Source organism: Triplophysa rosa, linkage group LG21 (genome assembly GCF_024868665.1).
Source record: "Triplophysa rosa linkage group LG21, Trosa_1v2, whole genome shotgun sequence".
NCBI classification, from domain to species: domain Eukaryota; kingdom Metazoa; phylum Chordata; class Actinopteri; order Cypriniformes; family Nemacheilidae; genus Triplophysa; species Triplophysa rosa.
In genome coordinates this window covers 19,870,807-19,897,779 of record NC_079910.1, presented here as the reverse complement: position 1 = coordinate 19,897,779, position 26,973 = coordinate 19,870,807, and the positions used below count along the sequence as shown (strand labels likewise).

The 26,973-nt window shown below is 37.7% G+C and overlaps 1 protein-coding gene across 2 annotated transcripts in view; it reads right to left on the bottom strand.

Moving 5' to 3' along the window:
- Nucleotides 1-22,845, bottom strand: part of samhd1 (SAM domain and HD domain 1) — a 109,976-nt gene extending 87,131 nt beyond the window's left edge. For both annotated transcript variants that reach the window (XM_057363298.1, XM_057363299.1), the window contains exons 1-2: nt 22,616-22,845; nt 22,239-22,305 (exon numbers count right to left, since the gene is read on the bottom strand). In XM_057363298.1, coding sequence (XP_057219281.1) covers nt 22,239-22,305; nt 22,616-22,778 — 230 coding nt within the window. In that variant the 5' untranslated portion in view covers nt 22,779-22,845. The remainder of the gene's footprint in view (nt 1-22,238; nt 22,306-22,615) is intronic.
- Between the last annotated feature and the right edge of the window lie 4,128 nt (nt 22,846-26,973).

Genomic DNA, 26,973 nt, shown 5'->3' with positions numbered 1-26,973 from the left:
ACAAAACTATAATGTAAACAGTTATAGGGCTGCAGCTATCGATTATTTTAGTAATAGAGTATTCTACAGATTTTTCCATCGATTAATCGGGTATTCGGATAATAAGTACTTTTTCTTTATTAAAGAGCAATACTAATATACAAGAGGAAAATAAGACAGGTCTCTTAAAATGAACAACTAATGTGTTTCCTTTTTTAGAAAAATTAACATATTGCTGAAATTGCATACATTAATATCTGTGAAAACTAAACCCATTTAGTACATTCCATTGCCATATTACATACAAAATGCAATATAGGCCTAATACAAATGTATAAATCAGAAACATTAATAAAAATAGATGCATTTAGTTTATCTAAATTAGTTTATTTATTTTTTTACTATTAAATAGTAATATATTTGTCCACATAAAAATACAGAGATAACCGGACTTTTATTTTGGCAGGTCATCGGAAGACACTCATTTTTTAGTGTGTTAGCTTCACTCAGTAAAATGTTCTGAAATAAACTCTCAGGGCAACACTGGAGATGAAGTTCATGCGTTCATGTCCCCATGAAGTGCAGTTCATTCACTCAGACACGCAGAACAGACAGATGGCATGTGTAAATAACATGATTCGGCATCCACAAGTCTGCATCTAGTTTTATGGACTCAATGCAGCCGGAAAACAAGTTTGACTCGCAAAATAGACTAAAACTAAGTAAAATAGCAGTTCACCATTTCAATAAGCTTTCACTTATTTATCAGCATGAGAAATATGTGTGAGCATGTGAACAGACTAAAATGCGTGTGTCTCACAGACAGTGAATGTGTGAGATTTGAGAGCCCTGTAACATGAATAGTTTAGCGGGTTATGGAAGGCCGTTTTATCAAAAATGTCTTTAGACGTAACGTGTACAGACGTTAGACGCGTGGACGCGTTATTGCGCCTAAAGACGTAATTTCGTCTACAGACGTTAGACGCGTGGACGCGTAATTGCGTGTAGATGCGTAAACCTTAGGCTCCGTTGTCAAAATAAGAGTCACATCCAGCAATGCAGACCCTACTGATATTTTATCTTTGCTACTCTTTTCTGTTGGCTGTTAAACTTATTTTATTAAAAAATGGCAATGATACGCTTAATTTAATGATTAAATCAATAATCATTAAATGATTAATATGCAAATTTGTCCTATGGTATGACAATAAAAATGTAGGAAAAAACCCAAGAACGAAGATAAATCTCTCTTATGCTATTTTATATGATAAAATCCCTGTTATGTTATTTTATATGATAAACATAAATATTAATAATATAAAATAATGTAAAACTAACCAATTTATTCGTCAACTACCAATATCCTGTGCTGTGATCCCAAAATAAAATGTTAAATATAACAGGGCTGCATTTCCCGATAATGTTGTCTCTTAGCTATGAAGACTCTGAAGTTACACCTTAACTCAAGTTAATCCTTTTCTAGGCGTATAGCCTACTTCCTCAACTATACCCATAAGAGGTTACTTTCTTACGCCCCACGTTACCAGGTGCTTTCCATGGTGGTGGTGCTGAATAAATATTGATGTTCGACAATCAATTATTCACTCTATACAAGTACTGCTTTACTGCGTTATGTGAGGTAGCGGCTTTCTTTATAAAATAAGCACTTTAGAAATAGTTGAAGTTGCATTTATTAGGACTCATAGGATAAAAATAAACCAAATTGCAAACTAAATCCAACCATCGATATTATTTAATTTTGAAATGAGTGTGAGAACCCGCAATCTCATGCCCAAATGTATCAACCAGCTACACTAACTGGCAGTATGGTCATATCAAAGGATCTCAAACTTTGGGTCGGAGGGTCACACAAAGCCACTTGCTGTTGCCATGCATTAAAAAAGTTTATTCCAGTAACTTACAATTACTTATATAGTTCACACGTTTATTGTGCTTGGACACTGAATGCTCAAGCGGCGTATTTACAGCGCAAAGCATGTATCTTATGGCCGCGTTTATTAAAGCATTAAAATATATTCCAGTAATTTACAATTACTTATATAGTTCACACGTTTATTGTGCTTGGACACTGAATGCTCAAGCGGCGTATTTACAGCGCAAAGCATGTAGCTTATGGCCGCGTTTATTAAAGCATTAAAATATAATCAACATTATTACATTTATACATTTGGCAAACGCTTTTATCCAACACGACTTACGTTGCTTTATCCTATACATATGTGCAATCCCTGGGATCGAACCCACAACCTTGCGTTGTTAACACAATGCTCTTACCACTGAGCTACAGGGAGGTGGAGGGGTGTTGAATTACTTGTAGAGATGGCGCAGGTGAGATTTCTGGTCTTATTTATAAGGACTCTCGCTTGAGCTGATAGGATTGCTGATAGGGAACCAGCCGAGATGATTATGTGCTCCGGCTTCTCCCGAACTTTGTTAATGAAACATCATTTATGCTTCATACAAAAAATAAAAAACGCAGCTTCCTCGTTTACTGGTTTTCTGACATTTTTCGTGTTTTTAACATGATTTTAATCTTCATGTACTGTCCGTAGTGATTCGGATATGCATAATACTGGACAAATATGTGTTATGTTTAATGTAAATATGTGTAATGTTAAAATGCAAATGAGAACTCTCTCAGGATCCCTTAGTGTTCGGGACTCTCGGCAGCAGCCTATGTTGCCCATTGGGTTGACAGCATAATACATATAATTTTACAAATGCACACGTTCTTGAAAAACGCGTCGGCAGTTGGTACATGTGCAATGACAATAAATTGAATCTAAAAAATCTAAATCTTAATCAATTTTATGCAAATCTTTCCGTTTTGTGACTTTCCATTGGCTAAAACCAATACGTCTGTAGACGAAATTACGTCTTTAGGCGCAAAAACGCATCCACGCGTTATATCGTCTGTACACGTTACGTCTAAAGACATTTTTGATAAAACGGCCTTCCATAGCGGGCTGTGCGTTAGTAATAACGGTCCGTGGGGAAACGCAGCACTCCGTGTGTACTGTAGTTAAATGGATTAAACGAGGCTTCAAGGCAATAAAAATTGCCTCGATGATTTTTGTATTCGAATTACTCAAGTTACTTGAGGAATCGTTTCAGCCCTAAACAGTTAGTTTCAAGTGCTTATAGCGATGCTTCTCTTTTGTGGTATAGGCTAGAGCTGCACGATTACTCATTAAAAGATCACGATCTCGATTCAAACAGCCACATGATCTCATTAATGAAAATCAACGATTCTCGTGTCTATTAACTTACACATCCGACTAAAATCATAACGCTTCAATGTGTGCTGATGATAATAAAAGAATTATCATCATTAGGTATGTAATGATGTCACAAACAGTCTTTTCAACCACACACAATCATTATTTCTGTGTCAAATGATCACAGAAGTACTGGGATTAAAGCAGAGAGTTACCAACTCACATGCATGAGACGCGTTTACAAGCTATCACTCTGCCCAAATTAATCTCACACTAAATAACAGACCAACATATAAAGTAAATACAGCCTGACAACAAAACTGCTCTTATGATTGTCTTTCAGGATTGTTACACTGTTTTAATTTTTATGCTTCACATGTTAACTAGACAGGTTTTCAAACAAAACTAACAATTGCAGTTTGTAGCGCGGACAAATCTGAGTTTGCGGTTATATCCGTCATTACGGTAAAAAAACGTCACGAGAGAGTGTGGCGCTTATCACTGTATTTACGCTAATAGAGAAGCTGCGCTATTAGAGCTTTTCATCAAGTTGCACAGCATTTCATGTTTTCAGGTTATTTTCAACTGTTTACAGGAGATACTGTAATACTGCGTTGTAGGGGTGTAACGACACACTCAGCTCATGATTCGGTACATATCTCGATGCTGGGTTCACGATACGATACACGTCTTGATATTTTGAACAAAATTCAAAAATGAAACTGAAATTCAAATAACATTTATTTTCAACATACAGTTAGGGCCATACATATTTGGACAGAGGCACATGTTTTGTTATTTTAGCTGTGTATCAATATGTTTTCGAGTTACAGTTTTATAATGGATATTGTCTTAAAGTGCACACTCTCAGCTTTATTTAGAGTGTATTCACATCCAGATTAGCTGAAGGATTTAGGAATTACAGCTCTTTAATATGAAGCTCCCCCTTTTTCAAGGGACCAAAAGTAATTGGACAGTTGAATAAAAAGCTGTTTTATTCACAGGTATGGGCTTTTCCTTAAATAATTTTGATTAAAGCATTTAAGAGCGGCCAAATCAACAATTTGGTATATTCTAAGAAAAAAACAACCCCCTGCTGTAGGGTATGGTCGGATCAAAGTTTACCATCTGTGATCGTAAAACACAGTAACCTCTCAGCAGGACTACGACCAGGCACCAACAAGTCTGGCCAAATGTCCTATTCTCAACACCTTCATCTAAACCAGGACAGATTCGGATACTCTCCCCTAGACTTCAAAGGAGGTTCTTGGGGGGAGGACAGGACCGTTCACCAAAGTGAGAAAAGTCATGTGGCCCCCAGGGACTGAGAGCCTCAAATTCTTCCAAAAGAATGTCTCTTTCTCTTTCCTTAGCCACAAAAGACTGGTTTAAAGTGTATACACATGAATCTCCACATTGTATGCTTGCCTCTATGTTATTCTCCTTCACCTATAACCTCAAAGGCATATGTGCTTAGTGGTATTCTGTGTATATTTACATTCTTGTCCAAACTACAGGTCAATGTAATTGTAACTTCATGTTTCATATCTACGTGTTTCCCTTTTCATGTATTAGAATATGGTGTATAGCACAGTAATGTATTTTATACCATACTCATTTTATTCTATTCTAAGTCTATTCCTGCTCCAAACTACCAGGTGACCATAAATGCAAATGAGTTAGTGTGCCGGACAAAGAAACATGTTTTCACGCCCAAAACTATCTCATCACATTGGATCGCCCACCTTGGAGGTGCGTGACGCCCTCTGTGTTAAAACATCTGAACACGCAGGAAAGCTTGCTCTTTTGTGTATGTTCATTCGCTTGGGTGCGTTCACGCTCCTGCGCGTTTGTTTGCTCGTGTTTCGGTCACCCTCTCGAGACCTGCCTCTCTCCTCGGAGACAGCTTCTTCCGGCAGTTTACTTCGGCTAAGTCCGTTCTACCTTCGTCAGCCAATCCGGTTCTAAGAAAGAATCCGACGGACTCACCCGCTCGCTTTGAACTCATCAGGACTCTGAAACCTTTTTGCACGCGCACCATGAACTTGTCCCAGCACAACCAGGAAGCCAATGCAAGTATCTGATCTATTTCTAAATAGCTGCGCTTAAGCTTTGCCCCTTTTAAATAAGGAGATTGTCCTTGATGGCTTATGCGAATAGCTGATTTAATACTGCCACTCTTTGCTTTGTCTATTTCTTTCATTCTTTACTGCTTTTACGTTTTTATGTTTGTTTGTTAATGTTTGGTCTTTGTTAGTAGTTGGTTTTAGTTCCCCCGTAGTGTAGATAAACCGCATGTGTATCCACGCTCAAATTGTTTCTGTGTTTATTTATCACATATCAACGTCACTTAAACTGCTTGATTTCGTTAAGATTTCTGAAGTGGTACTGTACTACAGTAAGAGTATTGTTTTTCCAGGCCAGGGGAGTAATATTTCTTAGAGTTGATATATGATCTGCTGATCACTCGGTGGACGAGTGTATTTAGTTTGTCACTGTTATTAGCTCTGCTGCATCAGGTTAAAGTGTATAAAATAATTAATGGTTAATCACAATTAATTATACGTATGTTACTGTGGTTAAACTCGTAGTTTCCCCGAAATACTCTACACCGCTGAGCTCAGTAACAAAACAATTGTGGGCGTTCATATGAGATAAAAGTGGTGGATGATGACATTATCCTCTCCATGATAAAGAAAAACACCTTCACAACGTCCAGACAAGTGAAGAACACTCTCCAAGAGGTAAATATGTCAATGTTTGTCAATCAAAACAATGCTTCATTTATGAAGAAATTATTTAAGGAAAAGCCCATACTTGTGAATAAAACAGCTTTTGATTCAACTGTCCAATTACTTTTCGTCCCTTGAAAAAGGGGAGAGCTTCATATTAAAGAGCTGTAATTCCTAAATACTTCAGCTAATCTGGATGTGAATACACTCTAAATAAAGATGAGAGTGTGCACTTTAAGACAATATCTATTATAAAACTATAACTCGAATACACTTTCATACATAGTTAAAATAACAAAAAATGTGCTTCTGTCCAAATATTTATGGACCTAACTGTATTAACAATTTCATTAACTTATTTTGTTGCACATACAACTTAATAAAGAATTTTAACATTTTAAGGCTTAACTGAAATTAGAATTAAGAACAGTGTCAATTTTGACAGGAAATTTTGATTTAGTTTTAGTCATAGTCTTTTGACTAAAATGCAATTTAGCTTTAGTCATCCCAATTTATCATAGTTTTAGTCTATTTTAAATCTATGAAATCTCCATTATATTAGTCTACTAAAATCTATCTGGATTAACTCATTTAATTGGTGTAATTAAATGTTCCATACTAAGATTTAACTGTTTCGACATAATTTACTTTACCTTGGAATTAAATTAAACCAGGTCATTACCTTAATTTTTCAGAAAAGTTGAGTAACTACTGGATATGCATTGTTGTAACACAGAGAATATTAGACCATGAACGACATGTAGCAGTTCATTCAGTCTCATTTTGACTCAATTGACTCGTTCGTTCAGTGAAGGGCATGTTTATTCAGTACATTCAACCAATGAAACACTCTGACAGAGCTCACGCTCAAACGCTATTGGCTCATGTCTCTTTGAAGCTGAGCTGTCTTTGCTTGAGACAGTAATTAATTAATTTTTTTTTCAAAAAGACATATTACATAAACTGTATTACATTTCTTCAATCATGCAGATCACATACTTTTTTTTTAGCATGTCATTCGATCTTTTAATATACAGTACGACTCAGTACATTGGCATTTAAAAACGTTTGTGCTGCCTTTGTAATGAGTTCACCCCTTTCGGGGTGACTCGCCTGCAGTCACGCTTCAAGTTTGCTGTGTTGTGCTTCTCTCTCTACCGCATATGTGAGATGTGAGGCGCAGAGTAGGTAGCGTCTTGATCGCTGAACGAATAGAATTAAACATATCGAAAAATATCCCCATCTCTCCACGATGCGCATCGTAACATTTTTGCATCGCGAAATATTGTAATACGAAGTACCGTTACACCCCTACTGTTGTAATGTTTACCAATAGTGTCTTTCTTTAAAGACCCCTTCAAGCAGTCTGTAGATGTCAAGCAAATTGATAAATCTTTCTAAAGACCATTAATTGCAAGTGTCACCTTATGAATTTGTTTTACAGTATAAATATTTCATATACAAGTTAATTCAATGCATTAATACTTTTTAGGAAGTTTTTAAAGTAAAAAAAAAACTTTAGTTTACTTATGGTATTTGTTCTAACTAAAAATTCTCACTATAGTTACTGTAGGTTAGCCATGAAATGTAATAATTTTGAAGCAAAGTCCTACATATTACATACCCATTTTTTTTTTGTCAGAACCTCTAGTAAATGATGTATTGCTTTTTTGTCATCATTCAGAATCGTAAAAGAATCGCAATCTCAATTTGAAAGAAAAGAATTGTGATTCTCAATTTATCCAGAATCGTACATCTCTAGTATAGGCTATTATTTACAGTTGACAACATTATTCAAAAAATGGCCACGAATCTAGTGTCTAAGCCAAATGTTGTGTCGCCTATTTGGGCACATTTTGGTCAGATGACAAGGGGCAGCCGGTAAATTGCCACTCCATCGAGCATGTATTCAGTGCTGCTGGCAACATTGTCACTCCGTTAAGGGTAGGGATTGGCATTTTTCAAAAATGTCATATTCAAATATTTTAGCTCATAAAAAACGAATATTAATTTATTTAAATTAAGGTAATAAAGGCGTAATTTTTTACGTTTTTATTTAGTCACAATTTCACATCAAGCCTATAATTATCTTTAAATACTCATAACGCATTAATATTATCCTGTATATAGTTTTTTTTAATGTTGAAAAATTAGCAACTTTGGAAAACTGAAATAGAAAAATACATAAAAACGGCATTTAAACCTGCGCGGAATGGTATAATACAAAAAGAAAACATACAAAACAAAACGTGTACTGAGAGTCTGTGATATACTGTATATTGTTTTCTTTGTCGTTCATGGTCAGTGTCTGTCTTGTTTAGTTTTGCATTGCATTTGCATCAATAAATAAGGTATTTATTTAAACTAAGGTACAGATGTGCTCAAATTTGTTAGTACCCTTACAGCTCATTGAAATAATGCTTCATTCCTCCTGAAGAGTGATGAAATTAAAAGCTATTGTATCATGCATACTTGCATGCCTTTGGTATGTCATAGAATAAAGCAAAGAAGCTGTGGAAAGAGATTAATTATTGCCTATTCTACAAAGATATTCTAAAATGGCCTGGACACATTTGTTGGTACCCCTTAGAAAAGATAATACATAATTGAATTATAGCGATATTTCAAACTAATTAGTTTCTTTAATTAGTATCACACATGTATCCAATCTTGTAATCAGTTATTCAGCCTATTTAAACGGAGAAAACTAGTCACTGTGCTGTTTGGTATCATTGTGTGCACTAGGGGTGTAACGAACTACTGGACTAGTCGACATTAATGCTCTGACGCAACCTTTAAAGCTTGATGCAGACTAGTCGCGGATCATGTGATTTTGACACCGTACCTTTAAGAAGAGGCTGTTCCAAGAGAGCTGCGCACGGGATGTCATTCCCACCTGCTTCAGCGGGATTCTGTCACACTCCCGGCAAAAATATATGTTATCTTGTCCTGCTTCCACACGCATCATTAACAATGTGTCTTGTTTTCGTCCGCAACATTCACGATTTGATCTGAAGCCGTAAAAGCTCGCAGCTGGTCTAACATTACATAGATTTCAGTCCACTGTGCTTCTACACGCAGATCTTTTAATATCATAGGCTATTTCTGTAATTGTTCCTCATTTAATAAAACATGAAAGAAATAGAATAAATAAAAATGTTTCTCATATTGGCTGCTGTGTCACTGAGGCCCTGCGTTTAAGTCTGCTATGATAAAGCGTCTGCTGCCTTAGGCTTATAAATATATTGACATTGTTCAAAAGTCATAGGCCGTCACAAGCAAACAGGACATATTTTTCTGTTGTGACCCTTTCAGTTGACTTTTTGTAAATGTCAGAGAAGTTTGGTCTATACACACGATTCAGATCTGAAGTAACGTTATGCTGCTGTAGAGATCCACCTGCTGCTCTTTTACTACATAGCGCCACTACCACCGACCTCGCGCTTTAAAATAGTTATATTTTAGTTTAGTTGTTGCTCTTGTGCAATAGATGAACAACAGTTCATTTGTATTTGAATACAATATTTTTAGAGGCTATTTTGCGAGAGTTCCGCCATTCTCCTACAGCCTGCACGCAAACACAAGTGTCTTACTGCCCACACCCATCAAGTGCCATTGCAAAACATTCATTCCCTCACTCTTATTTTATTTATTAATGACATCGTGACTTTTATCACATAATAGTCGACTTAAAAAAATCTGAGGTCGTTCAACCCCTAGTGTGTACCACACTGAACATGGACCAGAGAAAGCAAAGGATAGAGTTGTCTGAGGAGCTCAGAAAGAAAATAATAGACAAGCATGGTAAAGGTAAAGGCTACAAGACCATCTCCATGCAGCTCGATGTTCCTGTGACAACAGTTGCAAATATTATAAGAGCTGCAAGCAGCACCACGGGGCCAAGCCCCCGAAGGCGCACCACAAGCGTAGCGCAGAGCCAAGAGAGCGAAAAAACATCATAAATGGAAAAAACGGAACGCATGCGAAAAACAGCCAGTTCAGGAAGAACAGGCAAGAACGAAGCGCAGACTCTAAACAAAAACACTCAACACGCGTCACACTGGATTCAAACCCACAACCTCAAAGACTCGAGGCCACCGGCCCGTCGTGTTGCACCACTAAGCCGCACACTCAGTTGCTATCAGGAGCTGTAGAAGCACAGCAGCACAGAACAGCATGAGCAAAGCAAAGCGGAAATAAAACACACATGGGAAACAAATGGGTGAGACTGAGATCAAACTGGTGACTTCATCCACAAGTACAACAAACGCACTAGGACGGATTCGAACCCACGACCTCTGAGACACCAGGCTTGCGGTTCAGCAAACCGTGCCACGGAGCTTGTACAAAGTGTCAGAGATCCTGAGGAGATGTTTGAGAGCTGCAAGTAGCGAAGATGCTGAAACGAGTTTTAGAGCATAAATAAAAGAAATACTACGTATTTGAGAAACAGAGGCATAGGTGGGAATGAACTCAATACAACCATTTTGCATAGTAGTGCACAAAATGTTACTCGGAATAGTTCAATACGTCTTTTAACATCACAGGCACGTTCGGACACTAATTCACGCAGGTGGGATTCGAACCCACGACCTCTGAGACACCAGGACACCACAGCACACCACACCACTGAGCCGGCATGACGCGCTCAAGAACCTGAGGAGACGTGTGAGAGCTGCAAGTAGTGTCGCGAGTCACTCACCGAAGGTGCAGTACAGACCAAAAATAACAGAAGATCAATTTACACGAAAAACAGGTAACGCAAGTGAGCATAAAGTCACGGCACACATTTCCTATATTATTGCACCACATGTCATATACATTAAAGTTACTTTATTATGCGAAAAAGACAATGTCACAGACACGGTCGACTTTGAAGAGGTAAGAACAGGCAAGGACAAAGTGCAGACTCTGCACAAAAACACCCAACACGCTCCACACTGGATTCGAACCGGCGACCTCTTGTAGTTCACAGTTTATCTGGTTGTGCCACTCAGTTGACGTGCTTGATCCACCCTTGGCCCCTAATTAAGAAGTTTAAGGTCCATGGAATTGTAGCCAACCTCCCTGGGCGCAGCCGCAAGACGAAAATCGACCCCAAATTGAACAGAAAGATAGTGCGAATGGTAGAAAAAGAACCAAGGATAACTGCCAAAGAAATACAAGCTGAACTCCAAGGTGAAGGTACGTCAGTTTCTGATCGCACCATCCGTCGCTTTTTGGGTTCAATGGAAGAAGACCCAGGAGGAGGACTCCACTTTTGAAAGAAAAACATAAAAAAGCCAGACTGGAATTGGCTAAAATCATATTGACAAGCCGCAATCCTTCTGGGAGAATGTCGTTTGAGATGAGTCAAAACTGGAGCTTTTTGGCAAGTCACATCAGCCCTCACATCAGGTGTTCACAGACGAAAAAATCAAGCTTTCAAAGAAGTGAACACCATACCTCCAGTGAAACATGGAGGAGGCTCGGTTATGTTTTGGGGCTGCTTTGCTGCATCTGGCACAGGGTGCCTTGAATCTGTGCAGGGCACAATGTAATCTCAAGACTATCAAGGCGTTCTGGTGCGAAACGTACTGCCCAGTGTCAGAAAGCTCTGTCTCAGTCGCAGGTCATGGGTCCTCCAACAGGATAATCAGGGCTCTAGACTAACTTTTTGCACTGGCTGCACTGGTGCGCCTAACTTTTTTTCTTAGGTGCACCAGCACAAAAGTTAGGTGCACCCAAATTTCCGACTGCATCGCATTTAACACCGCAGTTTTACTAGTTCACTTTTTTTTTTAAATCGCTGTCCATACAGGCAAAATTGACTTGTAAATGATCAACTAACAATCTGGTCAACATAAAGTTCTTTATTTGAAGCACAATTCTACAAGAAAGGTAACTTACTGAAAAAGTGGTGATGCTTAAAGTGCTTCACTGAACTGAAATTTAAACTTAAAACATCTCAAGATAAATGGACCAGAGCTTGACATAACCTGGGAGGTTGATGGCTCTGTCTCAGAGCATTGCTTATGATTTTCGGACGGATCAGGCCTTAACTTAACATTATTCATGAAAAAGTTGTCAATCGTTCTTTTCATCTTCTCTCATCATCCGCGGCTACATCGACTCTGTTTAACTGACGGGCCTAGGCTACTCACCTCTCTCTGTCTGACTGCAGCACACGCATTTTCAAACATACACACCAGAGGTTGCGCTAGACTTTTTTATTGTCCGTCATTTTGACAGACAGGCTCGTAAAAAATCCGTCATAATCTATTATTACCCGTCACTATGGTGCAAGGTGGCGTTAGGTGGTAATTAGTATGTTCGTGAAGTCATCACGCTGTACTTGCGTCTCGGAACTTGTTGTATTTTAATACAACTGAATGCCCAATAAAGCCGTTGTTGTTTATATTCATCGATATATTTAATGTTTTAATGTTTATGTTCATATGTGATTCGATCTGGGAAAACCCAACACATGGTGCAAATTTATATATTACAGTTTTTATACCATATTCAAGCCCTTTCCAAATCAGTTTTTATTTTGCTCATACCTTGTGTATATGTAACAAAATTTATGGCTCAGGTCGGCTGAAGCGCTATGATTTTCAGGAACGGAATTTGGAGGAAAACGGGTTTAAAGTTAAGTGATGAAAATAAAAGCACAACAGTCCAGTATCACAAGTAAATGTCACTTTACAGTGGTAAAAGACTTACTCTAATAACAATTTAATAAAAAAAAACATTTCCTAGTGTTGAAGTCTATAAAAATACTGTACAAAACCGTTTGAATAAAACGAAAGTAAGGAAAATGGTGCAGGGCACACTTAAAGAACGAGAGCTCTGCCATTATCACTACACAAGGAAACTAGCAAACATTACGGACAACAACTAATAAGCAGTGAAGCAAGTTTTACGTGGTTTATCATGTGCATAGTGTCTGGACTTTTGATCATCCCTTGTATGTTTTGCGATAACTCCCGGTGCTGCAGACGGGGAGCTCTGTCATCTCACGAAAACATTGTATAAAAAAACTTTGCATGCCGTAGTTTACACAGGACTGGCGGGAAATGTGCATTGATACTCCTTCATTATTCATGTTATGTGGTTAACTTTGATAGGTGAACTGTCTTTCCCGCGTCCCAGCATGACATCCGACGGGTTTTCCCAGATCGCATCACATATGTCTAGTCAGTAACAATGACAGGTGAAAACACGCACGTCCCTTCGCGAGCATATCACGCTCTAATGAAGGGAAAGGGGAGTTACAAACTGCCCTCATTGTAATCCGTCAAAATGACGGACGGCCTTCAGATTTTTCCGTCACTGGTAAAAAAAATCTGTCAATGACAGAAGATTTTCGCTTAACGCACTGGTACACACACGCACAGGAAAGTCTGGACCACGGCCAATCAGAGTGGGGTCCGCTTATCACTATCTCTGATTGGTTTAGACCACGATATGGGCCTAATCTGTGTCTTTTGTTGAATCACAGGGAGACTTTCAAAGTAGCGGAGACTTTTTTTCTCCCTCGAACGGCTGGTCGCACCTGTGCGACCTCAGATTTTTTTAGTCGCACCATTGAGAAATAAGGTCGCACTCTAGAGCCCTGATAATGACCCAAAACACACCGCTAAAATCACCCAAGAATGGATAAGAACAAAACATTGGACTATTCTGAAGTGGCCTTCTTTGAGTCCTGGTCTGAATCCTATCGAACATCTATGGACAGAGCTGAAACTTGCAGTTTGGAGAAGGCACCCATTAAACCTGAGACAGCTGGAGCAGTTTGCTCAGGAAGAGTGGGCCAAACTACCTGTTAACAGGTGCACAAGTCTCATTGAGAGCTACAGAAAATGTTTGCTTGCAGTGATTGCCTCTAAATGTTGTGCAACAAAATATTAGGTTGGGGTCCCATCATTTTTGTCCATGACATTTTCATTTGTTTTATTATTTACAATATTATGTTGAATAAAAAATCTGAAGCAAAGTTTGATTTCTATTAAATATGGAATAAACAATGGTGGATGCCAATTACTTTTGTCAGTTTAAAGTTATTTCAGGAAAAATTTTGCATTCTTCGTTTTTTGTGGAGGGGTCCCAACAAATTTGAGCACGCCTGTAACTAAGGAATCCAGGGTTCCTACACATTTTCCATTTCTAAATTCCATACTTTTCCAGACTCAAACATACAGACTTCCCAGAAGATTTTTCAGACCATATTTAACATCTGAAAAACGTTGTGGTTTTCTGTTCACATTTATATTATTATAGGGATGTAACGATTCACCGTGAGCCGGTTGAAAATCGGTTATAATGAGTGACGATTCAAATCAGTTGAGGTGTGAACTGAATCGCAATACATTTTTTGAACAGCAGGGGCCGCTATTTTCACTGCAAATCTAAACGTTGACATGCTGATTTTCTTAAATGCAAAAAATCCAAGAAAAGCTCAGACAGTATTAGTTTGTTTATATTAAAGAGACTTTTTTATTAATAATTTGTTATAAAATTGCAGTTTAGTTTTGTTATTTGAAATAAAACATTATTTTATTATACAAAGAAACATGAAGCATTTAAGAAATAATGCAAGGGAAGTTGTTCATTTCTAATTTGTTTCAACTCATTTTGTAAAAATAAATTGTGAGTAAATCGTGAATAAATCGCATCGTGAGATCAGAATCGTGACTCGCATCGCATCGTGAGCTGAGTGAATCGTTACATCCCTATATTATTATAATATTTCTCCAAATAATCAGTTGACTGTTATAGCTATACCTCCTACAAATGAATTAACACCAAACCAAGACATGCTCAAATACACAACATTTTATGGGAATTTAGTGCAATGTTATAATTCATTAAAGAACATGAAAAGAGAATTAAAGTCCATTAACTTGGCTTCTTTCAAAATTTGACGACGTTCAATCTAGGCAGTACATAGGATTTTAGAAATACAGAGGTCCAAAAACGTTGTTTGTCCCAAACAAACAAAAATATATATTTTTGAGCTACATGTGTGCATTTTAGAACAATTGGAGTGCAAATTAGATAACAATAGCTAAAACCATGTCTGTCTTTTTATGTTTATCAGTGATGAGTAAACACATGGTCAATTTATATTTTCATACAAATATTGTCAAATATTATCTTTCAAGAGCATTTGGGTTTGGAATGCAAGCGCTATTCCTTTGACTTTTTGTGTAGCTACAGACATAGACATCAAATTAAAAAAGTTGCAGACACTTAAAACAAGAATTCATTGATGCGTTTGAAATATTTGTAAATAATATTGTTGTCAAGCGCACCTGAGCCATGCGGTTTAGGATGAACTAGTGAAGGTCTGGCCATGTTTTTTTCTCGTTTCAGAATTTTGTAGTTTGCATTATTGGATGCTGTCTAAAAGCGTTCTCTGATTGAGTTGGCCAATCAAATAAAGGAAGCCGATGATTACTGTCCAATCAAATGAAAGAAGGTGGGAGTTGCTATTGACAGAAGCCAAAAGCTCAAGGTCAGCTTTATGTGAAAGAACGTGTAGCTAAATTTTTAATGTTTTATCATAGAAATGTTAGGGGGCCTAACATGTCATGTCTATAAACACGTGCAAAACGTTGGCTGCATCGTTTTTCCCCTTTTTCCAGAGCGCTCGGGAGTTTGCGCTGCCAATTTGAGCGTGTTTGACGTGCATCAACATTTAAATAATGAACCTGACTAAACGGCCTATTGTAATCAATAGGGGGAAAGCAGTTCTGTTTGTGTCTACACAGCGCGCACACACACGAACAGCCGTTCAGAAGAAAGACGCTCTTAAAGGGCTCAGGATACTACATTCGAAATCGAAAAACGACCGTCTGTGACCTGATTTCGACCTAAATCTGGTCCAAATGACAATTCGTTTCACTAGTTTGCCACAGCAAACCAAACAGAACTTTCCGGGAAAGTTCGTGTTGGCCGGTAAACACCCTCGAGCCACCATTGGTCCATGGCCATTACTTAATAGGTGGGTGTGTTGTTTGTGTGGCCACGTGCGCAGAGGCTATTTGCATACGTCATGTAAACCCCGCCTCCAGAAACAAAGGGGTGTTGAATTGTTCGAAAACACTATACGGTCTCTCAACGTTTTCGAGCTTCGTTTTATCCCAAATGCAGAACGAAAGCGCAATTCGCCTGGACTATGCTGAGCCCTTAATTCGCGGCGATGGCAGAGAGAACTAAACGTTCAAAAGTGTGGTTACACTTCACCAAAGTTGATGCTGACAGTGACGATGCTCGTTGCCACAAGTGCAACAAAACCTTTGCTTGTAAGGGTGGAAACGCAAGTAATCTGTCAAAGCTACTGTCAAACGTGCATCATGTACAGACAGAGAGGTGCACTGTTTTTGACTGCTTAGTAGTGTTGCACGATACACCGGTACTAGAAAAGAACCGCAATGCCCTTCTGTTAAAACGATACCAATTTCTCATTTATTTGGTACCGGTACTTTAATGAAGCGTGCGTTTCAGAGAAAACACATCCTGAAATGCGTCATTTGCGGCAGCCATATGTGCGCGCGCATATGCTCTCAGCGCTCTCTTCAGTCAGTGGACACGTACAACTTTCTTTCCTCGTATTTGCGCTGCAGATTTCGGGGTGACGACAAAATAAAAGTCATTGCAGCAAACATAAGTGCCTTTTCCGTCTGTTCACGACTTGTCAGTGAAGCAGATGCGCAAAGGGGCATTATAGCCGAGTTAAAGACGAAGTCCGTCTGCGGACCAAAAGGGCCAACATGATCAGCTTGGCAAAGCATTTCACCAACAGACATCCCGACCAGTTTAAAGAACTTTAAAATTGACAGGTAGTGTATGTGAATGATAACAATAGCCTGAATAATGCTTTATGATTTATTTTGTGACAGGCCACCATTATTGATAATGCTTTACAACTAGGTTCCATTTCTAAACATTAGTTAGCTAACATGAACAAATAATGGGTACTAATACTTCTACAGCATTTATTCATCTTAATGGTTCATTTCAACGGATTTAATAAATATTTAATAAATATTTCAATCAATTTAAAATATTAACAGTTGTATTTGTTAACATTTATCAATGAACTAATATGAATAAACAACTAGATTTGTATTAAGTTACATAAACAAATTAATAAATGCTGTAAAAAGAGATTTATTGTTAGTTCATGTCAGAATGCATTATGTAATGTTTTTAATGAATTTTTATGTATTGAAGTGAATGAATTGAACCATGCTTTAAGGTCTTAGCTAGTATTTATGTAGATTAATTTAAGTTTAAACAGTTTATTTTCTCGTTTCACCTTAGTAGACAGCAGCAAACACTGAGACAGGTACACATTTAGGACTGTGCCCACAGAAAACCCCCACTGGGACCCAAACGGGCAAAACCACATGGGCCCTATATGGGCTAACCCATGTAGGGCCAGTGTGGGATTTCTGTGGGCAAACCCACAGTGGGCTGGCCCACAGAAAACCCCGATTGGGGCCCACATGGGCAAAACCACATGGGCCCTACATGGGTTAACCCATGGGTGTGGGTTTGCCCTGCCCACACTGTCCCACAGTAAACCCACAGTGGGCCCATAAAAATATACCTCATTGCCTAGTCTTGTTCAAATTAACTTTTAATAAAAATAATTTAGGGCCTTAATGTTATGGCAGTTTTTTCCCTGTGGTATCGAAAATGGTATCGAATATATTTTTTTTAAGGTATTGAATCGAAGTTAGAAATTCCAGTTTTGTTATGATATGAATTATTAATATACTGCATTACCGGTGTATGTAGCTTAAACAAAGTGCGAATGCGAAGCAGCGCGACACTGTTTCAGTGGAGTCCCTTTTCACTGTTGCACTGTGACCGGCCATTTACATAGAATGCGTCTTTCTTTGCCGCGCCACTACTGTATCGTTATCTTTCTATATAAACATGGGCTAAACGGAGGCGTTTGGATGTTCGCATGCGTCTCACGCATGAGTGGTAACGTTACATATTCCATTCGCATTGCAATGGGAGCGCGCACAGCGCTGCTGAACAGCAGATGACTGTAACACAGGTATAGCAATTGCAAGTTCGCATTACGTTACATTAAATACACTCACGAGCAAACATCTTCAAAAAGCGATTGTGTTCACCTCATTCCTGCTCAATATAAGCATACAGTATAACATGGTGTTTTTAGTTTTAACCGTTTCTCTGTATGCTATGATGAGAAATAAGAGTCAGTAGAGGAAGGAAGATTGACAGCGTGATACGATCACTTTGTAATTTAAGCCTTTGTTTTATGATAAAAAAAAAAGATTTCCGGAAATCATGAAGCCATTGGGACTATGTAAAACACAGCAGACATCACACAGTGTTTCCCATACAATGCATTTACTTGGGCGTTCTGCCCAGGTATATTTATGGCTGCCCAAGTATATTTGACGTCACATTTTTTTTATCCATCCGTGCTAATGACAGTATCTGTGATCGAATAACTAGTGGATAAACAGCGCTTACGCGTCTTCTCTCCTTCCTGACTTGTTTGGTGTGAGTGGAGCGTGGCCGCGTGCGCGTCCTCATCTTCCGTGTTCCCATGCACTCTCTCATGTGCATGCGCTACATGTGTGTGCGAGCCCTCAGCCTCTTGTATTTAACAGTCACTTGCATTTAAAATCAAAGAAGCGTTCGTAATACAGCAACACATTGTCGAGAAATGGCAAAGAGCATATAGCCGCTCTTTAATGTAGATGTGATTTTGTCAGATGAGGTTGCGTTTATAAATCAGAATTTTAGCAGCGGTTAAAGTGACTGCTGGTGGAATCCCATTGTAAAATACAGCCATGTTCAGACTTGACTTCTTTTTTGAAGCTGCTAGCGTCTGTTTTACATTATAATCCTATAGAATAAACTGTGTTTTCAAAAAACGTCCCGAGCACTTTTTTAAACACCAGCGCCGGCATCTTTTTCTGCAGCTCAGAGCGTCTTTTGAGGTTGAAAAAAGTTCAACTTTTCGGAAAAAAAGCCCTACGTCAAGCTCCTTTTTCACAGCTAACCAATGACAGAGACCTGTCATTTCCATAACAACATGCGAGGAACGTCATTGGTCGAGAAGGCTCAAGCTCGAAAAAATAAAATGGTGGCCGAAACTCCTGTTGGAGGCTAGTTTTGTATAAATATAAGTTTAATTTTCACTTCCAACAACTTCTGATTGCATTTCTATTGAGCAATTAGTATTGTAGTTTTTAAATATGTGATTAGTTATTGCAAAGACGCTCTCTGTTTATAATTCAAATAGACTTCCGTTACGCTGCCTATGTTTCTCTGGGCTGCCTTCGTGCGCAAAGTCATGGCGTTCGGCTGCTATTTGTAACCAAACGCTGCAAGCGGTTTTTTTTTACTCCGGTTTTGAGACCATCCGATTTTTTACATCTTTTAAATGTGATACATATCCAATATCTGCATTTGCACTCACTGAAAAAAATAACTTGTAGAATTTACTTAATAAAATCCTCGTAACAATTTGCACGAACTTTTTTGAAAATGCATATCAAAGTAAAAACCAAGACATGAGGTCAAAAGAACTGCCAGTAGAGCTTTGAGACAGGATTGTATCAAGGCACAGATCTGGGGAAGACTTCTGAAAAAAATCTGCTGTATTGAAGGTTCACAGAAGCATGTAGCCTCCATTTATCCTCAATGAAAGAGGTTTGGAACCACCAGATCTCTTACTTGCGCTGACCTCCTGTCCAAACTCAGCCATCGATGGAGAAGGGTCTTGGTTAGAGCGGTGACCAAGAAGCTGATGATTACTCTGGTTGAGCTCCATGATCATATATGGAGATGGGAGAAACTTACAGAAGGACAAACATCACTGCAACACTCCACCATTCTGGGCTTTATGGCTTAGTGGCCAGACTCAAGCCTTTGCTCAGTGAAGACACATGGAAACTTGAAATATGCAAAAACATACTTCAACGAAACTTTCAAAGTGTCAGAAACAAGATATTCTGGTCTGATGAATCTCAGATTCATGCATCATGTCTGGAGAAAAACAAGCACTGCTCAAAACCTGTACAATACAGTCTTAACAGTAAAGTGTAGTGGAAACAGCATCATGATGTGGGGGTGTTTTTCAGCTTCAGGGACTGTACACAAAATACGGAGATAATGATCATGAAAACCTAGCCCAGAACATTCAGAACCTCGGACAGGGCAGAAGGTTCATTCTCCAACATGACAATGATCCTAAGCACACAACTAAAACAATGCAAGAGTGGCTTATGGACAACTCTGTCTATGTCCTTGAGTGGCCCAGCTAGTGCTTGAACCCAACTGAACATTCTCTGTAGAAACCTGAAAATGTCTGTCTACTGATGATCTCCATCCAACCTGACAGAGTTTGAAAGGATCTGAGGAGAAGAATGGCAGAAAATTGCCAAATGCAGATGTGTAAAGCTTTTCACATCATACCCAAAAAGATTTGAGTCTGTAAAGGTGCTTTAACCATTTTCTGAGTTGAGGGTTTGAATACTTATGCTATGTACTTATTTTTGTTTTTTATTTTTAATAAATTTGCAAAGCTGTCAAAAATCAGTTTTTTGTTTTGTCATTATTGTGCATGGAGTGTAGATTAATGTAAAAAAATAATATTTTAAAGTAGTTTAAAATAAGGCAGCAGCATAACAAAATGTGAATAAAATGAAGGGGGTTGAATACTTTTGCAAGCCACTGTATATCTACACATTTTTTTATGTAGTCTCAACACAAAATAAATAAGTAAACTTAATTTGATCTAAATGGGTTTAACATAATAAAATTGAGTTAGATTTACTTAATAATTTGTTCAATTAAAATTACTCAAACAAAATAATTAAAATCTAAACCACCAATATTAGTAGATTTTATTCTCAAGATTTTTACGTTATTTTAACAATTTTTTTCGGTTTTTCGGTTTCGGGAAAACATTACCCAGCTAACAAAAGTTTGTTATAAGAACTTTCCTAAAAGGTTTTTCATGCTTTTGAAAACATTTTAAAAACATTCAGTGTCCAGTTTTTTTTATGTTTTAAGAACGTCCGGAGCTAACAAAAGTCACCATCATGGTGATCAGTGTTTTCTTAAATTGGGCTCTTGACCCTTGACTTTTATAGGTATTTTTTTAGCATGCTGTATCTGTGTGCTTTTAAAGTACATTTGTTATGGCAATGCAGTGAGAATCTGATCGAGTGTTGATTGGGGATCATTAAAATCACCCTCATGTTGTGGTTTGATTCACTGATTTCATCTCATTTGAGTGCTGTGCTGTTGATCATGAAAGAACACTATAAGATCAGTGAGTTTGAGTACATTTTGATATCTAGAAACTAGTGCTGAAACGATTCCTCGATATGATACAAAAAAATCATTGAGGCAATTTTTGTTGCCTCGAAGCTTTGTTTAATCCATTTAACTACAGTACACACGGAGCACTGCGTTTCCCCACGGACCGTTATTACTAACGCACAGCTCGCTAAACTCTATTCATGTTACACGGCTCTCAAGTCTCAAGCATTCACTGTGAGACACACGCATTTTAGTCTGTTCACACGCTCACACATGTTTCTCATGCTGATAAATAACTGATAGCTTATTGAAATGGTGAACTGCTATTTACTTAGTTCTATTGTCGCAGTTCAGCATAACTGCAACACACAGACATCAAGAATCAGTGTATGAACCTCAATAATGATCCCCCATCAACACACGATCAGATTCTCACTGCATTGCCATAACGAATGGAAAAATGCGGCCTTAGTGAAAGGACTCGAACATTGTGCTTGTGGATATACAATTGTTTCTTAACAGAAACTTGTGAAGTAATAACAAAACCATACGCTGGCTGTACGCTACAGTACGTTCTGTATGTTCATTGTTGTATTCTGCTTCATTTGCTTTTTCTGTTTTTTTTATTTGTTAAGTTCATAAAGTTTGTTTCGTAGGCTACTTTACAGATTGCATTGAAATGCACTAAATGTTTTCAACAAAAAAGCACAGCATATAATGTAAGCTTGTACTAAAATGTAAAAAATATATATTAATTAATTAACAATAACTATAACCAAGTGCACACATGGGAGAAGTGTAGGCTAATGCACTACAACGATATTTTAAAGAAGCTGTTCTGTATGTAAACGGCAAAATTGCATATTGTCTAGCTAAGGCATTTATTAATTTAATAATTTTATTAGCCCACTAAACTTTTAAGCCTTTGGTAATCTTATAAATTGTTGCAAAATATTTAGTAATAATTATTGATACTCACGAAATGCCCATGTTTTCCAAATGTACCTCCGTAAGGTATGGTAGCCCCAGCCCTGTTATTTCCTGTTCTGAGAAAGAAAAGTGTTGACAATTAACATCTATCAACAGTTTAAAGCACAAGTAATGAAACGACGAACATTAAACACGCTATACTTAAACAAAGTGAGTTCTTGTCCTATACCGCTAGTTCTGAAACTTCGTAAAAAGTTATATTAAAACCGCATATTTCGTTTCTTCCCATGCATAGGATGACAAATTGTTAAAATTACAAAGCTTTTCCTACATCGTTACTAATTTAACCAGGAAAACAGAATCTAATTACTGTTATAATTTTACAGACTATGTAATGTGCCCATCTTAACTGTACTAATCAAGCACCTCTGAAGATGTGCTCCCATTCACCGAGTCCTGCTCTCTGCAGATAAGAGACAGTTTCATCGACGCCCCAGAGCCTAAAATCTTCATCAGAAACCTGTTTCACATTCAACACACTTTCTTCATCTTGCTCTTCTCTCGGCCGTTTCATTCGTTTTTCCATCATAAAAACCTAATTAAAACACATTGAACTTTCGGTTTCAAAGCCGGTGTCATACGCGTGTGTGGTTATACTCGCTCTTCTTCTTCTACTTGTTTTATGGCGGGTGGCATCCAACCTTAAGGTGCATTACCGCCACCTACTATACTGGAGTGTGGACCAAAGTATCAACCAGAACCTACACACACACACACACAGATAAACATACTGTACATGCATAGATGCATCCATTTTCCCTCAGAAATACAATTAAATCCTTATAATTTCCTATTTGACTGATTATTTGTTCTGCATCTAGTATCTCCTGTTGTGATTTTCTGAAAATGTTTCTTTCTGTAACATATTTTCTATAGCGACATAGCACGTTCTACTGATTCCTCTCTTGGCCACACTCACAAAGACCTGTAGGATGTTTTCCAATAAGATACAATGTCTTATTTAGTCTAGTATGGCCCAGTCTTAATCTTGATATTATATTTTCCTCCTTGGTACTTCGCCCTGACATCCTCATCTTTCCTACTGGATTTTATAAAGTTGCTTCCCTGTTTTTCCCTTGTACCATTTATTTTGCCATTTGCTAGTGGTTTTTCTTTTAATTATTGACTTTATTTCTGTTTTTTCTAAATAAATTTTATTTTCCTGCCTAGTTGCTTCCTTGGCTAATGAATCTGTTGTTTCATTACCTTTAACCCAGCAAACACAGAACGTTCCCCTAACGTTCCCATATGGTTCCCACTTGGTTATTTTTTATGTAACCAAGAGAGAACCTTTAGAGAACGTTCCCTGCAAGTTATTTTTTGGTTTACTTTAAATAACCTAAAAAGAACCTAATGGGAACGTTCTCTACAGGTTCTCTTTTGGTTACATAAAAATAACCTGTAGGGAACGTTCCCTACAGGTTCTCTTTTGGTTACATAAAATAACCTAAAAAGAACCTAATGGGAACGTTCCCTAAGGGTTCTCTTTTGGTTACATAAAAAGAACCTAAAAAGAACCTAATGGGAACGTTCTCTACAGGTTCTCATTTGGTTACATAAAAATAACCTAAAAATAACCTACACTCTAAACATGGCTGGGTTAAAAACAACCCAATTGGCAACCCAGCGCTGGGTAAATATTGGACAGAACACATGCTGGGTTACACATTTTAACCCAGCATGCTGGGTTATTGAAAAAACCCCAAATGTAGTCATTTTAACTATTCATGTGTTTAATTCTGGGTTATTCTTGCTGGGTTATTCTTAATTTCTCCTGTGCTTCATTGTCAATCAAGACAATTGACATTTATTAAAAAAAAATCATTTTTATTTGACTGTAAAAATAATTGTTAATAAAAATTTAAACTTTTACAGTCAGTAGCAGCAATATTTATAGATTTGCTTAAATAAAAGAAAATTGTTAAATTATAATAAATAAAAATGTTTCATATCAAACATTAACAAGCATTATAAATAACATGTTAATAAATAACATTATAAATAACTAATAAACATTTTCCACAATATGTAGCAACAAATGACAATTAATAAAAATAACTAAATAAATAAAAATATGGCTAATATCAAACACTAGCAGTATAGATAACACGAATGAATAAAATTCTGCACAATTACATGTTGCAACAGACCTATGTCACATATCAATTAGAACAATTATCAGTGAATTAATAAAATCATTCATGAATCAGTCAAATTTGAATTCTGAATCAGTAAAAACATTAATGTGTAAATGTATACTTTCACTGTATTTAAATTAAACGAATACAGATATTAACAAAAACATCAAGGAAAAAATAAAAGTTAAGTTATTCCTCAGCAAGCAAAGAGCAGCGAAGAAATCGAATAGCAGATGATTCATTCCCCTTCATTTGAAAAACAACAGTCTGGAGAAATTCCCAGGTAGAAGCGCATTGCCTGGGAAAGTTAACATCAAAACACATAAAATGCGTTGAAACATACATCAACAGCTGAAAGCAGCGTGGTTTGTTCCAGAACTTGTCCATTCAAAATGACAAAAGCCTGAGATATATGCCGGATGTTTCCCATGGCGGAACAAAATGAAAGGGTTTCGTTAATTCTGTCCCGTGAAGAAATTCCACCACGTTTGGTCCAATCTATAAAGAAGAAAACCAAATGATAAAATAACAATACTCCGATACACTTAGCACTGTGTCTTGACATCAGGTATATATGCAAGTAATTGAAATGTTTGGTTTAAAACGGAGGGAGCAATATAATTGACTGGCCGCTTAATGTCCAGAGTGGACTCCGAGAGAGGCGTTCCTGAATCGGGAATGCTGGACCGCGCTCGCGGGGCACTCGCCGGTTTGACTCACTTTTAGTTCAATTCTCACTAAAGTTCATAGATTTAGCTTACATGTGATGGGGTTAACTAAAATTGTATTAATTCGCAGTGTCGCGCATCTTAACAGGATTATGCGAGTCAATTTATGTAATGGCGATCTGAGGTAACAGTTGCTGGTCATCTAAGTTACATCACTAATGTTAGTTAAGACACTGTTGCCTTGCAAAATGTTACAAATTCTGCTCATTTCAATAAATATTCACTTAAAACGTAAAACACGTACCTTTAAATTGCTCCAACCAGTGGCTTTGCCCCATTGTTCTTTATAAAAATGAAAGTTGCGTAGTACACTCAACGTCTTCAGGGCGGGAAGGCGTGAGCCTCTTCAAACAACCCAGCGGTGGACAAAAACAACCCAGCACATTAACCCAGCGGGTTTAACCCAACACCTGGAAAACTAAAACTACCCAAAAAGTGTTTAACATGTGGAAAAATAACCCAAAAAAACAACCCAACGGACTCAACCCAGCGTTATGGGTTAAAAAATAACCCAGCCATTTTTAGAGTGTAATGGGAACGTTAAAAGCATTAAAGCATAACACTACGATTTTTTGTAAGCTGTTTTGAAATTGTGTAGCTATAATAAAAAACTCTACCATGACTGGTTGATACAGGAATTCAATATTAATGCAATTAATGAAAATAAATTATGCAATTTGAAATAAAACTGAGTTATGGCCACAGTACAGATCAAATGTTGCAGTTCGGAACAGCTAAAAATAAACCCATCTATTGTTGTACACACATTATCACACACTCACTCAACTCAACTCAACTTTATTTATATAGCGCTTTTACAATTTTCATTGTTACAAAGCAGCTGTACATGAGACATATTGACTATAAGCAAAATAATTAAAGTTGTACCTGCAAAAACAAGAACAGGTTGAAAACACAGAAGACAGACATACCCACATACAAAACACTCCACACACACAATATGCACACGTACTAACACACATAGACATAGAGACACACACACACACACGGATGCGCACGCACACACACACAACACACACACACACGTACGTACACAGACAAGTACGCACACACACACACGCTCAGTGAGAGCACACATTTAGGATAAAGGAGAGAGAAGCACAGGTCAAATATAACAGACTATAAATTCCTATATGCAATATTAATTAAGTAAAACTTTAAAATTCTAAAGCAGCCCCCCCGGTCAGGCAGATAGTGCAAAAACAGTATGCAAACGGTGGCGAGGAACCCAAAACTCTAATCGAGAAAAAAAACCTCAGGAGAACCCAGGCCCAACCAGGGGATTCCAGTTCCCCTCTGGCAAAAGCTGCTGCCTCTGCACAAGCTCCAGAGAACTTGCACAACAAGGCTAAATAAAATAAATAAACTTAATAATAAAATAAATTATAGTTTAAGATTATCATTAATAATCTAATAGCATTTGAAATTTTGTGGTGAAGACATGTCAAGAGACCGCGTCCTTCTTTATCCAGCTCTATCATCTCAGCTCTTGTCAGGTCCCCACTTCCCATTCTCCACTCTACCATCAGGTCAGGCCATGAACTGCATCCTGCTCGCTGTGGTAACCTTGGAACAATGAGACAAGACTGGCTGAGAGTAGAGTACTGTTCTGTACTCTTTGATGCAACAAGTACATCAGTTGTGTTTTTGGTTCCGGTTGATCTAACTAATGCAGCCTAAACCCTCAGAAGATTTATATTATGGAAGAGTAGTGTATGCAAGATTAAAAAGATGCGTCTTTAGTCTAGATTTAAACTCACAACCTCTCTATCTGAATTACAAATCAAATCTATCTGAATTACGGGTTAAAATTGATTGAGAAACATATGCCGTTTTT